General features: G+C 41.7%; 2 protein-coding genes across 11 annotated transcripts in view; one reads left to right on the top strand and one right to left on the bottom strand.

Moving 5' to 3' along the window:
* ZC3H8 (zinc finger CCCH-type containing 8) overlaps positions 1-8646 on the bottom strand; it is a 30773-nt gene extending 22127 nt beyond the window's left edge. For 8 of the 9 annotated variants that reach the window (XR_006200839.1, XM_042933044.1, XM_042933041.1 and 5 more), the window contains exons 1-2: positions 8488-8646; positions 4228-4324 (exon numbers count right to left, since the gene is read on the bottom strand). Coding sequence is in view for 8 of the 9 variants with exons in the window: in XM_042933044.1 (XP_042788978.1) it covers positions 4228-4324; positions 8488-8564 (174 nt within the window). In the remaining variant the exon portion in view is untranslated. The remainder of the gene's footprint in view (positions 1-4227; positions 4325-8487) is intronic. The other variant, XM_042933046.1, reaches the window with a different exon arrangement.
* Positions 8647-13620: 4974 nt separating this feature from the next.
* The window catches only part of ZC3H6 (zinc finger CCCH-type containing 6), a 69845-nt gene continuing 66231 nt past the window's right edge, over positions 13621-17234 (top strand). For both annotated transcript variants that reach the window (XM_042933035.1, XM_042933034.1), the window contains exon 1: positions 13621-14006. In XM_042933035.1, the coding sequence (XP_042788969.1) occupies positions 13975-14006 (32 nt within the window). In that variant the 5' untranslated portion in view covers positions 13621-13974. The remainder of the gene's footprint in view (positions 14007-17234) is intronic.

The following is a 17234-nucleotide window of genomic DNA, read 5'->3' as shown; positions in this document are numbered from 1 at the left end:
ATATTCTAAAGATGTCAATTCTTTCCAAAATGATCTACAGATTAAATGTATTCCCAATGAAAATTCCACCAGAATTTTCCACGGAAACACTAATTTTAAAATTTATATAGGGCTAAGAAAAAGCCAAGACACTTAAAGAAGAAAAATAAGGTGAGAGGACTTGCTTATCTGACATCTAAACTCACTATAAAGCTGCAGTAACTAACATGGTGAGCTCTTAGGGGAGGGCTAAACAGATAAACCAGCAGAAGAGAATAGAGTCAAGAAACAAACCCACTCAAACACAAACATTTGATTTTTGAAAATGGTGACATTGCAGACCAGTGGAGGAAAAGACCATTCTTTTCCTTCAGTGAATGGTGCTGGAACAACTGGGTATGATAACAGGGGGGAAAAAAAAAAAGGTAAAAAAAATTTATTACCTCTACCTCACAGTATACAGATACAAAAATTAGTTATGGTGACTATAAGCCTTTGTGAAAAGCAAAACAATAAATCTTTTAGAAGACACTACAGAAAAATATTTTTATTATCTCAGGATATTTAGATAAAACACATAGAACACTAACTATAAAGAAGAATAAATCTGAATACATTAAAATATAAACTTTTAATCAAAAAATGCCATCCTGTAAAGCCACAAAATAAGCAGATATCTGCAACAGATAATACTCAATGAAGGGCAGGAGGGAACCCTTATAATCCAAAATAAAGAACTACAAATCAAGGGAAAAAAAAAAAAATCACAGACAAACCAGTAATACTAAGACAAAAAGACCTGAACAAGCACCAAAAAAAAAACAAAAAAGAGGAAATCCAAATGGACAAACACAAAAAGGTGCTCAATCCCAATAGCAATTAAGAAAATATAAAGGGGGTGCGTGGGTGGCTCAGTTGGTTGAGCATCCGACTTCGGCTCAGGTCATGATCTCACGGTTTGTGAATTCGAGCCCCGTGTCGGGCTCTGCGCTGACAGCTCAGAGCCTGGAGCCTGCTTCAGAGTCTGTCTCCTCCTCTCTCTGCCCCTCCCCTGCTCATGCCCTGTCTGTCTCTCAATAATAAATAAATGTTAAAAAAAATTTTTTTAATAAAAAAATATATAAACTAAATTACAATGAGAAACTTCACCAGGTGATAAAAAATAAGATGGATAATAATATCACATGTGGAGTAGCAGAAATACAGTCTTTCATATACACCTCTGGGAATAAAAATTGGTAAAACCACTTTGGAATACAGTTTGGCATTAAGGTAAAGGTATAGATGCTTATACTCTAAGACCCAGAAGTTCTACTCCTAGGTAAATACAGAACACACGTGCAACAGGACACAAGTTAAAGAATGTAGCAGCACTGCCTATAATCTCCTATAACCTATAACCTCTACCAACAATGAAATCTAGTATATTCAATAATGGAATACCATGCAGCTAAGAAAATAAACAAGTATACACCACAACATCTATGAATCTTGTAAATATAATGTTGAGACAAAGAAGACAGAAAAGAACACATAAGGGGTGCCTGAGTGGCTCAGTCATTAGGCATCTGACTCTTGATTTTGGCTCAGGCCATGATCTCACAGTTCCTGAGTTTGAACACCATGCCGGGATCCACACTGACAGCACGGAACCTGCTTGGGATTCTCTCTCTCCCTCTGTCCCTCCCCCTCCTCCCACATGCACACACACACACACTCTCTCTTTCTCTCTCTTTAAATAAATAAACTTAAAAATCATCTTTAAAAGAAAAAAATACACTCACTATCTTATTTCTATAAAATGTAAAAACAGGCAAGAAAAAACTGTGTTCTTTAAGGATGACAGCATCGGCAGTAAAACTAAACCTGTAAAGAAGAGCAAGGAAGTGATTATTAGCATGCAAGTTAGGTCTCTAGTTACCTCTAGGAGGAAACAAGGGGTCATGACTGAGAAAGGAGGCATCAGAGACTTTGCACGTAATGTTCTTTCTAGACTTGCAAATTGTTGGCTGGGGTGTTCTATTTTTAATCAGCTGTGATATTGTACATTTATGTTTCATGCACTTGTGAGTAAAGAGTCGGGCTGTAGCAAGCCTACTTAGGAATAATGCAGGTGTCCATCTTCTCACAGTACTGTTTCTTGGAATCTACTTAAGATTAACTGTAGAGGGGCGCCTGGGTGGCTCAGTCGGTTGAGCGTCCGACTTCGGCTCAGGTCACGATCTCGCGGTATGTGAGTTCGAGCCCCGCGTCGGGCTCTGTGCTGACTGCTCAGAGCCTGGAGCCTGTTTCAGATTCTGTGTCTCCCTCTCTCTCTGACCCTCCCCCGTTCATGCTCTGTCTCTCTCTGTCTCAAAAATAAATAAACGTTAAAAAAAAATTTTTTTTTGAAAAAAAAAGATTAACTGTAGAATGTTCTATCTGCCTAATTCATGTATAGGATTATACATGGATTAAGGAACCTTAAGTGGGTATGAAGAACTGGGGTCTGTATGACTAAAAGAGTATTAAAAATTGGGGGGAAATCCAGGCTACAGTTTCTTAGTGTCAAGACCTTGGTTCTTGTCCACAGCAGCCACACATGCCCCAAAGGGCAAAAGAAGTTATATACTTGGGTAGCTGAGAAGCTGAAGATGATGTACCTGCTGCATTATCTGTCTGTATCCTTTTATAAAGCCAAGTATAAAAGTAGCACATTAAATGATGCCTGGGTGGCTCAGGACGCTAAGCGCCCAACTTTTGATTTTGGTTCACGTCATGATCTTGTGGTTCGTGGGCTCCAGGCCCACATCCAGCTCCGCACTGGCAATGCAGAGCCTGCAAAGTATCACATTAAAGCCTATTTGTGTCTTGTGAGTCTCACTCCCCACTCAAACCCATCTCTTGGTAATGTGTTAAAATTCACAATTAAAAAAAAATTTCACGGGCGCCTGGGTGGCTCAGTCGGTTAAATGTCTGACTTCAGCTCAGGTCATGATTTCAGTTGAGTTTGAGCCCCTCATGGGACTCTGTGTGGACAGCTCAGAGCCTGGAGCCTGCCTCAGCTTCTGTGTCTCCTGCTCTCTTTGCCCCTCCCCTGCTCTCTCTCAGTCTCTCTCTCACAAAAAAACATTAAAAAAATTTAGAAAAAAAAATTTCAAAAAGAGAGAAAGAGGCAAGAGAGGCATAGATACTAGCTGTTATGGGTTGACTGTGTCCGCCCCCTCAACATTCTCTTGATGAAGTCCTAACCTTAGAATGTGGGCTTATTTGGAAATAGGGCCATTACATGTGTAATTGGTTAAGATGAGGTTCCTAGGGTAGGTTCTAATCCAATATGACTGGTGTCCTTATAAAAGGATTAATTTTGGGGTGCCTGGGTGGCTCAGTCGGTTGAGCAGTTGAGCGTCTGGCTTCGGCTCAGGTCATGATCTCGTGGTTTGTGAGTTCGAGCCCTGCGTCGGGCTCTGTGCTGACAGAGCCTGGAGCCTGTTTCGGATTCTGTGTCTCCCTCTCTCTCTGCTCCTCCCCCGCTCGTGCTCTGTCTCTCTCTCTCTCTCAAAAATAAACATTAAAAATAGAAAAATAAATAAAAGGATTTTAGATACAGAAATATGCACACAGGGAGAACACAATTCAAATATGAAGGTAAAGATCAAGGTGATGCTTCTGGAAGCCATGCCAAGGAACACCAAAGACTGGCAACAAACCACCAGAAACTATGTGAGGGGCATGAAACAGACTCCCCCTCACAGCCCTCAGAAGGAACCAACCTTGCCAGCACCTTGATCTCAGATTTCCAGCCTCCAGAGACACAAGACAATAACCTTCTGTTATTTAAGTCACCCACTTTGTGGTACTTTGTTTAGGGCAGTCCTAGCAAATTCATCTAAGCTTTAAGCTGTAAATTACTAAGGTTAGTTGAGTTAGCTGTAAATCATTAAGGTTAGTTGAGTTAGCTGTAAATCACTAAGGTTAGTTGAGTCAGCAAATCAAAACCCTTAAAAATTGTGACCTAATTTGAAAAGGTTTTGAAATAGACTACAACCCATTTCAGAAATAGAGACAACCAAAATAAAAGCAATACACTAAAACAGTTCACGTTAAATGACTAAAGTTTTTTAATATGTTTTTTGACCGTGTAACCAAGGTTTCCTTGATATAAGCAACTAGATCTCAAATGCTGACTATACTGAGACAAATAGGACCCCTGATAAATTTCTCACACCCACTCCTGTCTGGTTTTTTGATATGCCAACTTAATCTTACTTTTTTGGGTATTTGCTCACACTCCAGTTTTACTTCCCATTTTATTTTCTCTTCTTGTGTTTCTTCAACTTCTGTATCATCTATTTCATCATCGATTCTGTAGCAAAAATATCAAATAATACAAGAAGGGTTTTTCAACCTGGAAATGGTTCATACCACACCATTAAAATTCACTGCTTTGGCTTATCTTCTACTTGCCCTCAAAGGAATTCCAAATTCAAATTCTACTCCAAATACTCCAAGAACAAAATTACAGAAGCAGTAAATGTCAACATGTGTTTGTAAGTAAAGTACAAACCTGAAATTTAATGCATAACCTTCATGTTCTAGTATTAGCAGCTATAGAAACCACCCATTCATTCATCCATCATTCCATTCATTCAACAAATACTGAGTATCCACCATATACCAGGCTGTAGGCCTTAAATCCTGGAACACAACAATGAAAAAGACTTTGTCCCTGCCTTGTGAGAACTTCCTATATTCTTGGAGAAAAAAAATAAAGCAATTTCAATATAGTCTGATAAGCATTGGTACATATATGAAGAACACTTAACTTACATTTGGGAGCCAAGGGTTTTCTAAGCCTCAAAGGTATATAAGAATTAGCTAACAGGGGTGCCAGGCTGACTCAGCTGTAAGAGCATGCAACTCTTGATCTTGGGGTCATGAGTTTGAGCCCCACATTGGGTGTAGAGATTACTTAAAATAAATAAACACGTAAACTTTTTAAAAAGTTAGCAAACAAGGAGGAATGTAAGGGAGAAAAGTATTTCAGGTAAAATGCAGGGTGTCCTTCAAGGTCAGGAGAGAGCCTAACTTATAAGCAAGTGGGAAGATAAAAAAGAAGTTGTTTCCAGACTCGCAAGGACTGAGAAGCTGAACATGCAGAGACGTCATCTGAGACAATTACTTGAGAATATTCTCGCAAAGCTAAAAATGAAAGATGAAGATGGGAAATATAAGAAGCTGGTGAACAAAGATGCCAATGAAATTTATGGGTAAAGCTAAATAACGGCTTATACTATAAATACAAGAGACTGAAAGTAATTGTGTCTGGACAAGTAGTGACTACTGAATAAAAGCTTAAGATAAGAGTTACATGCCAGGTAAAGGTAAGGACTAGGCAATGTGTACATTCTCAAAAAAACGTGTTACAAATGGAATGCGCAAGAATGTGAAGAGTGGCTCTGAGCTTCTTTCAAACTTAGGAGGAGCTCAGGCTTCACAACTTAATCCAATTCAACAGTTTACCACTGATCTATCCCCAGTTAGAGCCTCAAAATTTCTTCAGATAAGACACCAAGTTTGAGCCTTCTACAGAAGCCATTATTACAAGAGCCAATAAGCCACATACTGTGAGCCTTCATTGCTCCAGTTACAGTAATGAAATATTTCATGGAGTAGGAGGCAACCTCCCCTGAGGCAAAGCAATAACGACAGTAATGACTACAATAGCATCAACAACAGCAGCAGCTAACACTTGGCATTATGTTTTCCCTCTGCCAGAAGCTATTCCATGCATATTACCCACATCACAACAACCTTAAGACACACAGACCATTTCACAGACGAGAAAACTGAATTACAGAAAGCTTATAAAACTTCCCACAGACCTAGTTAACTGGAAGAGTTGAGACTGGAGCCCAGGCAGGTAGAGCCAAGTACCTATTCAACATATCCCCCTGGATTGCTACCTGACATATTTTTAATAGAGCCAAAACTGAACTCTTGATCTACTCCTCTTGCTATTTTCAACACCAACTCTACCCTTCTAATGATACCGACCAAAAACCTTGAAGTCAACATAGACTCCTCTCTCCTATCCCCATCCAATCTGTGAGAAAATCCAGTTTATCTTCAAAATATACCCATATTTGGCCACTTCTTGCTACTAAATACTATGATCCAAGCTTCTCTTGACTTGTTACAGTCTACTCTCAACACAACCAGAATGACTCTGCTAAAATGTCACCCTGTTGAAAACCTTCCAATAGCCTTTCATCTCATTCAGGGTAAAAGGCAAAGTCATTCTTATGGCATCTACAAGTCCCTACATGATCTGCCTCCCTGACCCTATCATGCGTACCTCTAGAGTATTACTTCTCTTCAACTCCTGCTACTCCTGGCCCCTCTGCTCCAATGACCCAATCACACCATGTTCACTCCACTTCAGGACTTTTATACGCGCTTTTATGTTCTCTCTGCTAGAAATCAATCTTCCTCACCTCCAAGTCCCTACTCAAATATTACTTATCGATGATATCACTGAGGCTTTAACTATCTTCTTTAAAACATCTACATTCTCCCGACCATCCCATCCTCACTTCCTATCATTTTCGTTTTCTCCCAGGCATTTATCATCACCTAAAACACTATCTATTTATGTACTGTGAACCAAGCATATAAATCTCATGAATATGGAGATTTTTATCTCTTGTTTATTTATTGCTATAGCCCCAGGGCCTAGGATGTCTCACACGTGGCAGGTGCTCAATACACGAGTAATCCCATCATAAAATTACTAGCAAAAAACCCAGAAACCATTAAAGATTAATTCATTTGACCTTACTTAAAGCAAACACAAAAACCTTTATGCAATGAAAATAAAGCCATAAGCAAAGTCAAAAGACAACAAATTGGAAGTAAACTATCTGCAGACCAGAGATCCTAAAATTTTAAAGAGAAAGACCAACAAAAACAGGCAAAGGATATGTATGAACAAGGAACAGTTCACAGATGCTCTCCATACTTCAATACCATTCTCCACCTAATACTTTGGCAGAAATCCAGAAGTGTCTTTTATGTAGTTCAGTAAAATCGCTTCTCCGCCTTTTGGCTAATATCAAGTGTAGTATGTAGTTCAGTAAAGCTCTTGTGAATAGAATCTTTTATCCAACACATCTTCAAACCGACAGACCCTATTGTTTTCTTACATGCAGCTATTGTTTTTGTGATGATTCACCTTGCCGAATTCTCTTACGTATTTCAATAGTCTACTAACTGGTTCCTCTTGTTTTCCTTTGTAGATGATCACCCATCTGCAATTAATTAGTGTCTTTGTCTCTTTTCAATATTTATAGATCTTATTTTAGTCACTTTGCCTTAGAAACGCAGCAATGAAATCAAATCATGGCTCCTGAAGTAAGACTGGGTAACTTAATCCTAGTTTTGCCACTTACACTGTGCAATCTTGACAAGTTATTTATCCTTTCTCTGCAATTTTCTCATCTGCAAAAACAAGGATAGTTCTTTTCTTCAAGGTTAAGATCAAATGACGTATTTCCTGTAAAGCACTAAATAAAACTCTTGATGGTAGCCTGAATTAAGGTAATAGTTTTAATTAAGGTATTTGAGAGAGACGAGAACAGATTTGAGTGATATCAGAAGGTAAAATCAACCAGAATAAGAGATATATTGACAACGAGAGAAATAAAGGAACAAAGGACTGTGTGTCACAGTTTCAGCTTAGGGAAATTGGAAAAAATACATTAAAAGCTTAGAAGTTGGTTTTTGCATTTCAAACTCAGTAAAAAAAAAAAAAAAAAAAGTAAATTAGTATCTGCGTGTAAAGAAACTACACTATACACGTCTCTAAGAATGAGATCAATAAACTAGCACCGTCTGGCCAGCAGTGCCCCCGACTTTCTCAACCTAAAGGAGATGTTACATCTCAAAGGTGTTTGCTGATTTATTATGGTCTTCAGGGTCTTTTGAGGCAAATCAATGCACTAAAGGCAAACTATTCACCCTTCACTGCTTAATGAACTTAGGGTTTCGGTTTTTTCTACAAGAAAAAAAAAAAAAAGCGGTTAGCATGTGTCAGTGAGAAATGACAATCTGTCCCCTAGGAGCTGACGGTCCGGTGGAAGTAGTAGTACTTTGGGAACCCACTGGGTTTCTAACCTGGTTCACAGGGTCAGGAGCGCAAGGAAAGGGGAGCATCCTGGGGCCTCCCTCGACCCCCCTCGGTCGCCGCCTGGACCCCGCCGGTCCCCTCAACCTCAAGCAGGGTCCCGGCCAGAGCCGTGGCGGCTTACGAACGGATCCCCACCTCCGGCGTCCGTCCCCGCGGCTCCGGAACGACCTCTCCACGTCCGACCCTCGCGTGTGCCAGGCCAACCCCACGCGCTCGCTCACGCACTCCCCGCGCGACCCCGCGGCGTGGCCCACGCGCAGCCCCAGCGGCCTCCGAATGGAACCAAAAGGCGGAACACAGCTGAGCCCCTGCGACCAAAGTAGAAAAAGATGAGGAATCACCTTTCATCAGAGTCCGTGGTCGGATTTTTACCCAGGGCCGGGTTGGGGGGCTTGGAGAAAAGATTCTCAAAATCCATCACCCTCACAAGGACCCGGCAGCTATAAAGTAACAGCCACCGCGTGAGGAAAAGGGACCCAGTGCGGCACACTGGCCACAGGTCGCCCCGCGCATGCGCCGCCCCGTCCCCGCGCAAGCCCGCTGTCTCCTGCTCATTCGCGGTTCTGCGCACGCGCCAGTTTAGGTGTAGTCTTTTTCCGTTCCCTTTTTGATCTGTTATCCAAAATGTTTACTAGAATTTTTAAACTGAGTCCTTGGGATTCTTTCTTTCACTTTCATTAGGGGTAAGTGGGCATCCCAAGGTGGAGAGAATTGTGTCAAGGCAGGAAAATAGAGCATATATATGGGAAACGGAATTGTTCAGTTTTGCTTACTACAACGCCGGGGGAAGAGTGGCGATTGTGGGAATAATGAAAGGAAGGCTCAATCTGTAGGTTAGCTAATGACGTCGAACATGACTCACTCCTGTTAGTGAGAGACTGATTCCTAGCGTGAATCAGAGTCCGCTTCCCATACAAAGGAAAGTTCTTTGAAGCCAGACATCTTATTTTCCCCTGTAGTTTCACAAATTCTTTATAACACTTCTCCCTTCAAAAGGTGGAGCCTATTCCCCTCTCTTAAATGTGGACTAGATTTAGTGACTCCTAATAAGTAACACTGTTAGATGGTGCCTGACTTCCGAGGCCAGGTGGTGAAAAGCATCGCTCTTTCTGCCTTAGGCTCTTGAATTACCTACTGAAGGAAAGTCCGTCACCATTTCATAAAGTACTCATGCAGCCTGTGAAAAGCCAGCCATACGAGTGGCCATCTTGGAGCTGATCTGCCAACGTGACTCCAGCTTCAGGAGAATCTGGAACAGAACCACCCCAGCTAAGTAGCTCCTGGATTCCTGACCCACAGAAAATATAAGAAGATAAATAATTATGTTACTGGACTCAAGTCTTTGGACCCAGCCATAGTAGAAATGAGGCTGGACCCAAAATTTAAAAGCACAGGCAAGGCTTTATTATGGGGGCAACAGCTACAGCTGGAGAGAGACAGGTAGTGACAAAGGTGTCAAACTGGCTCTCTGAACAATGGTCAAGGGAACTTTTTTTTCCCTACATGTATTTATTTTTGAGAGACAGAGCACAAGTGGGGAAGGGGCAGAGAGAGAATGAGACACAGAATCCAAAGCAGGCTCCAGGCTCCGAGCTGTCAGTACACAGCCTGATGTGGGGCTCGAACTCACAAACCGTGAGATCACGACCTGAGCCGAAGTTGGACACTTAACCAACTGAGCCATCCAGGTGCCCCTCAAGGGAACTTTTAAAGGGACTGAGGTGGGAAAGGAGGGATGTTTAAGCATGTAGGGGTGAGGAATTCCAGGAAATTTGGGGCACAGGCCCAGTTGACAAAACATGCTTCTTCATACATATGTTCTGGGTGTTGTCTCCACTTCTGGGTGCATTTTTTAGCATTATAATGAGGGGGAAAGTCAGTGAAAATAAATTTGCTGCCCATCTTATATCAGACTAGTCTGAACCTGGTCTAGTCTTGTTCCTTGGCTGGGGCTTTGCAAGAAAAAGCAGTAACAGCTCACGGGCTGCTCTGCAAGAGAAGTGTTAACAGCCATGTGGGAGAGTTCCGGGTGCATAGGGTTTTGTTCCCAAGGTCCCTGTCTCATTTATGTTTTAAACCCACAAAGTTTTGGAAAAATTTGCTATGCAGCAATAGATAAGTGATGTCCCTATCATTATAAAGCAGCTGGCCTAAACATAGAATTATCATATTCTACTCCTAGGTATATACACCAAAGAATTGAAAACCAGGACTCAAACAGATATTTGCATACTCATATTCATTGCAGCATTATTCACAAGAGCGAATAAGTGGAAACAACCCAAGGAATGGATAAATCAATTGTGGTATATACACACAATGGAATATTATTCAGCCATACAAAGGAATAAAATTCAGACACATGCTACAAATGATGAACCCTGAAAACAGTATGCTAAGTGAAGTAAGTCTGCCTCAAGAGCATAAATTACTGGGGCACCTGGGTGGTTCAGTGGGTTAAGTGTCCAACTTCTGCTCAGGTCACGATCTCACGGTTCGTGGGTTCGAGCCCCATGTCGGGCTCTGTGCTAACAGCTCGGAGTCTGGAACCTGCTTCGGATTCTGTGTCTCACTCTCTCTCTGCCCCTCCCCCACTCATGCGTTGTCTCACTCTATCAAAAATAAATAAATGTAAAAAAAATTTTTTTTTAAAGGCATACATTACTATGTTTACACTTATATGAGGTATCTAGAATGGGCAAATCACAGAGACAAATAATAGATTAGAGACTTTCGGTGCTGGGAGAGGGGGGAAATGGGAGTCATTGCTTGATGGTTACAGTTTCTGTTAGGGGTGATGAAAAAGTTTAGAAGCAGACAGTGATAGCTGCACAGCAGTATGTAGTTAATGCCACTGAATTGTCACTTCAAAATGGTTAAAACAGCAAATTTTATATCCTATATTTTACCACACACACAAAAAAGCAACTGACCTAATAAGGTGTTGGAATGGCCTCTTGAGGACCAGTTTCAGTACCAGCTAGATGCAAAGTATGTTTTGTGGACATATGCTATAAATCAGCAATCAATAATATGGTGCTATTTCTCCCATAGTCAGGATTCGTGGGCCTGGGAGTCAAACCATGGAAATGGGAGTGGACCCTTCCTTTATCATCTCTCTGACATCCTAGTAAAATTTTTGTGTTTTTGTTGTTGTTTTGTTGTTTTTTTTTTTAATTTTTGCTTCTAATCGCTGAAACTTTGGGTTCTACTGGTCAGCAGAGTTTTTCAACCTCAACATTTTGACATTTTGGTTTGAGTAATTGTGGGAGACAGTTCTGTGCATAATAGGATGTTTAGCAGCATCCCTGGCCTCTCCCCACTAGATGCCAGTAGCACTCCTTCCCCTGTTGGCACCTTTATAGTTGTTACAATTTTTGTGTGCATTAGGGGTGGGGATGATTGTGAAAGATAAACAAAGCCAGGCATTAAAGTAGCAATATTTTTATTCAGTTTTTATTCAGAGAAAGAGCTGAGCTCCAGATTGTGCAGGGGTGACTGGGTGTTTTAAAGGGACAATGAAATAATGTATAATTCAATTTACGTGAAATGTCCAAAAAGGCAAATCTTTAGAGACAGAAAGTAGATTATCAGTTGCCTGGCACCGGTGTGGCAAGACAGGATTAATTGTAAATAGGCACTTGGGGGAAGGGAATGTTCTGAAACTGAATGTTGGTGATAGCTGCATAATTCGGTAAATTTACTAAGTCATATAAGTGTACACTTAAAGTGGGTAAATTTTCAGGCATATGTTTTAATATCAAAAAAGCTATTTTTAAAAAAATAAAGGGAAAATGAGAAGTGGGCTATCCAAATTAGCTACCATAAGACCTAAGTAAAATAGTTTACAATAAATAAGGTCCTGAGATTCTAATCTAACTCCGAATGCTAATTGTTACTCCCGACAAAATAGATCTACTTTTTGAATGTTTACTAGTAATGTATTATGTCGAAATGTGGTGGATGCCCGCAGAATTATCTATCAGTGTGCAGGTCTTATCAATGGCTACATTCAACTTAAAAAAAAAAAAAAAAAAAAGTGCTATTTTTTTCCTTTTTCAATGTACATATCCAATTTTTTTTCGTTTTAAAATTTAACCTACTAATTGCGATTGCTTCCGAATGCACTGCATTTATGCATTAGCCAGATGCATTTATACCACAAAGTCATATATCTGAGAGGTTTACCATTAAGTCCGTCATTTCATTACAAAACAAGGAACTTTCCTTTGGAACTAAATAATTTACTGAATAGGCCAAAACATTGAGTTATCATTAAAAAATTATTTCCAGGGGCGCCTGGGTGGCTCAGTCGGTTAAGCATCCGACTTCAGCTCAGGTCATGACCTCAGTCTGTGAGTCCGAGCCCTTCGTAGGGCTCTGTGCTGACAGCTCAGAGCCTGGAGCCTGCTTCAGATTCTGTGTCTCCCTCTCTCTCTGCCCCTCCCCTGCTCATCCGGTCTCTGTCTCAAAAATAAATAAAAATATTTTTTAAAATAAATAAAAATATTTCCAAGGGTCACACTGTTCATAAGTATAAAAACATGTGACGGCTAGTTTTTGTGTGTGTTTATTATTGACAGAGAGTTAGAGAGAGAGCATGAGCGGGGGAGGGGCAGAGAGAGAGAGAGGGAGACATAGAATCTGAAACCTCCTCCGAGCTGTCAGCACAGAGCCCCGGCACGGGGCTCGAACGCACGGACAGCAAGATCATGACCGGAGCCAAAGTCCGAGGGTCGGCTGACTGAGCCACCCAGGCACCCCTAGTTAATATATACATATATATATAAAATATTCGTGTATATTTCCAGATGGAATGTTAATGTTTTTACTATATAACTTAAATCTGATTTCGTTTTGTGTTCTTTTATTAACTAATAATCAGGTAGGTAAATTTAGTATTAACTATCAGAAAAAGTCACATGTCAACCCATTTTTCTCAAAGCGCATTCCCAAGCACTAAACATTACAAAAAGATAGGTGCTACTTTGTAAGAGAATGTACATTTCCCCATTATTTAAGCGACCGAAGTGATTTTTTTTTTTTTTTCACTCTACCCGCGAGTGCTTTATCACCCCACCCGACCACGCCGCAGAAGGGCTTTGAGGGTCCGTTTGTTAGGGGGCGTCTTGAACCAGACTTCCGCCCGTTTCCCCGCGGGCTTTCACAAGACGGGCCCGGAGGGCCCGAAGAAGGCCCGACGGGCCTCCTACCCCGCCCAGTACTACTCCAGGCGCGGCCCGACCCCTCCAGCTAGCTGCCGCCTCCGCCGTTCACCGAGAAGGATGGGAACCCTCCCCTGGAGGTGATTGACGGACTGCCTCCTCCAATGGGCAACGCGTTCGGCCCCGGCGGGCCGGGCAAGGGCCGCTGCACGCGGAGGAATCTCTCCTGCCCTTTAGTCCCGGGCTAGGTGTTGCGGCAGGCGCCATTTTATCGAGCCGCCTGTCTCGGGTGCCGCCATGTTGGTGAGGAGAAATCACCGTTACGGCCAGTGTCCAAATCCCCGCGTCGCTGCACGCCGCCCGCCCGCCCGCTCCCAAGCCTCAGCCACCGGCGGCGAATAGAGACTAAAGCGGCAGCGCCGGCAGCGCGGGGCCGTTGCCCAGTGTTTGCAGTTAGAGTCCCATCTCTCTGGCGTGGTTGTTAATAGACTGGAAAGTCTGTGTCTGTGTCGCTCACTAGTAACCGTGAGTTTTTACCACTTCGTCACCTCTCGGCGGCGGCCGGGAGCAGGTACCCGCAGGCGGCGCAGGGGTCCTCCCCGCGCCCCGCCGCCGCCGGCCTCGCAGACCTGTCCTCCAGCCCCGCCCCGTTCTTGACCAAACATGACAGACTCTGAACATGCAGGGCACGACAGGTCGGGAACCCTTCTTGTCTGTCTTTCTGTCGGATGAGAGGAGGGGTCTGGGGCGGCGGGAGCGGGCCGGGGCCGCGCGCCTCCTGCATGACTTAGACGTCTCTGTGTGGCTCCATCAGTTCCATGACGTGCGCCCTTATGTAAAGCCCAGGCTGGCGGCCGCGGGGGAGGTCGGCCCGGCCGCGCCCGCCTCCCCGCGCCGGGGTCCTTTCCGGCCGGCCCCGCCCCCGGCCCGCACGTGCGAGCCCCCCGCCCCCGGGCGGCTCCGTCTGCCGTTCGGTCTGCGCCCGGCGCCTCCCGCGTGCGGGCTCGGTGCTGCGGTCCAGCCTGGGCTGAAATGAAACCTCTCCCAGCCCAGGGTCCGCCGTTCACTTCCTGGTGGGACGAGCCAGGAATTTGTAATAGCCGGTGTTCTGTTTGACTACTACCCTAGCACACTCCTAAAAATAAACTTGGTGTTTTTTTTTTTTTTTTTTTTTTTTTAAGGAAAAACTTAAACCCCCAAAGGCCATGTGTTTATAGTCTTACCCCCTTGGAATTTGAAATAGTAAGTTTCAAGTTAAAAATGTTAGGTTTTGCAAAGCTTAGTGTAGCACAGTTTTCTTCTAAAGTGAAAACCCCGCGGATTATCCCATCTAGCTGCATTTTCTAAATACTGTGTATAATTTGAACATTTAACTGAGATTCTGATATTTTTGCTAGGCCTTGAACAGTTTTGGTTCTTTTAGTGTTTTGGGCGTATTTACATATTTTAGTAGCGCAAATAGCATATTTAAGTTTGGGTTAGGTTTTTATTTTACATTGATATCTATCTTAATCATTAAAAAAAAGGAGGGCTTTAGTTCGTTAAAATTACTGGAATGAAATCTGTTGAATCTAATTCTTATTTAGAATATTTAAAAATATGGAACTCTGCAGTGACTCCTTAGGGAATAGAAGTAATCAAAAGTATACGTTGTACTCTAGTCTAAACCGTACAAATTGCTTAAATTTTACCTGTGGAGTAATGTGATATGCTTTTGGTAAAGCATTCCAAACACTTAAAAAAAAAAAAAAAACAACCCACAAGCAGAAATAACAAACATCATTGAAATTCGAAATATCTAAATATTTGGCAACCTTGAGAGTGATAAAGATATTTCAACAACTCTCATATGGTAATAATACAAGTAGATCACCAAGCAAGTCAATTAAACATGCAGTAATTTTTGGAAAGTAAAAAAAAAAAAAAACCACTCCTAAAAATTATGGCTATTTAGGCTTGCACTTGACATATTTTCATGATTATTTTACATTATCTTGTCATTAAAATGACATAATTCTTGGAATGGGTTAACTAATATTTTGAGAAATTTCCCACTCTGAATATTTGTGGACAAACCAATGACTGGGTTTTGCTAATGCAGCTAAAGTTCATAATTTTGTATGGAAGAAGGAAATACGTTCTCTGTTCAGAAAGCAGCTTCAATATGTAGAATTATGTATTCTATGTAATGAAGAAACCATGTCACCAAATTCAGATATTGAAATAATTTTGCTAGCAAGGAACTCTGATGCCAGACTTTAAAAAGACTTTGGAATTTTAAAATAATGAATTACAGGGCGTATGGGTGGCTCAGTCGGTTAAGCATCTGACTCTTGATTTCTGCTCAGGTTATGATCTCAGTTTGTGGGATTGAGCCTTTCTCCCCCCTTGGACTCTGTGTCAGAACAAGATTTTAAATGGGAATGGAAATTCTCAGAAGGCAACTTCTTTTTTTCTTTTAAAAAAATTGTAGTTTTCTTGCATTTTAAAAACATTTATTTATTTTGAGAGCGCACATGCATGAGTGCACAATTGGGGGAAGGGCAGAAAGAGATGGGGGGAGAGAGAGAGAGAGAAAGAGAAAGAATCTCAAGCAGCCTCCTTGCTGGCAGCCGGGATTCAGGGCTTGATCTCACGAACTGTGAAGTCATGACTTGAGCCAAAACCAAGAGTTGGATGCTTAACGGACTGAGCCACCCTGGCACTCCTCTTGTACATGATTTACATGATGAACATTTTGTACAAGGTTTGTTTGCCAGCTTTAAAAAAAAAAAAAAATACCCATTTGGTGTACTTTTCTTTAAATATTTTCATGTCTGGAGTGAAAACATGGTATTTTTATTAGTGTTAACTAATATAGTAATACCGATAAATAAATTTGTGGGTATATAGAATGTTAGTAGAGGACTTCTGCATAGGATCTGAGAAATCAGTAAGAGGTGGAGAAGGAGTTGGGGAGAATCCAAAGTGAGACAAAATTCTTACCTCTTTTCATTCAGTTCTTCCCTTTCATCTAGTTCTCTTTGGCACAGCTTCAGCCACCTAGCTTTGTATTTCACAGGGTGTTAATCCAATTAAAACAATTCACAAACAACTTTTAAAGGCTAAATACTGTGAGTTCCTGTTTTGGACACATGTACAGTGGAGTAGGAAAGATAGATACATACCTAAGTATTACATAATTTTCTGAAATATTCTAAAAGTGAGTTTTACAGGGCCTGCACTGGGAAAAATGGTAATTTTAACATGAACAATATAAGACCTTGTGATTCTGAGAGTCTTTAATTGTTAAGAGATATGTAGAATAATTTCCTTTAGGAGGAAGCTATTCTTTGCCCATTATGAGCAACCTTCCCACCTCCTCACCTCCTTCTTTTCCTCCTCTCCCCACTTTTCTTCCTCATGTAAAACAAGAACAACAAAACTCCCAACTAGTCAGAATTACGGTGTGTGTGTGTATGTGTATGTATATATGTATGCATACATATATATGTGTGTATATATACATATATGTGTGTGTGTACAATATATATAAAGATTATTTATTTTGAGAGAGAGAGAGAACACAAGCTGGGTAGCAGCAGAGGGAGAGAGAGAGAGAGAGAATCCCTCTCACAAACCATGAGATCATGACCTGAGGCAAAAACAAGAGTCAGACAGTTAATCAACTGAGCCACCTAGGCACCCCTATACAAGTTTATATTATTTCCCTCTTCTCTCTCCCTTGCACATAATGATTGAAACCTTACTAAGAGACTGCACTGGAGAATCTGAAGGGATGAGGATGTAGAAGATGATTACACTTTACATTTGTAATAGGGCTTTCATTTGATTCTCACATTAATCCCATGAGGAGGCATATAGTATTACAGCATTCAGTACCTTGTCTAGGGGATCCCACAGATGGAGACTAGATAGCGCAC

The sequence above is a fragment of the Panthera leo genome, chromosome A3 (genome assembly GCF_018350215.1).
Source record: "Panthera leo isolate Ple1 chromosome A3, P.leo_Ple1_pat1.1, whole genome shotgun sequence".
NCBI classification, from domain to species: domain Eukaryota; kingdom Metazoa; phylum Chordata; class Mammalia; order Carnivora; family Felidae; genus Panthera; species Panthera leo.
Note: the sequence above shows the minus strand (reverse complement) of the source record. Positions and strands in the feature narration are given on the sequence as shown.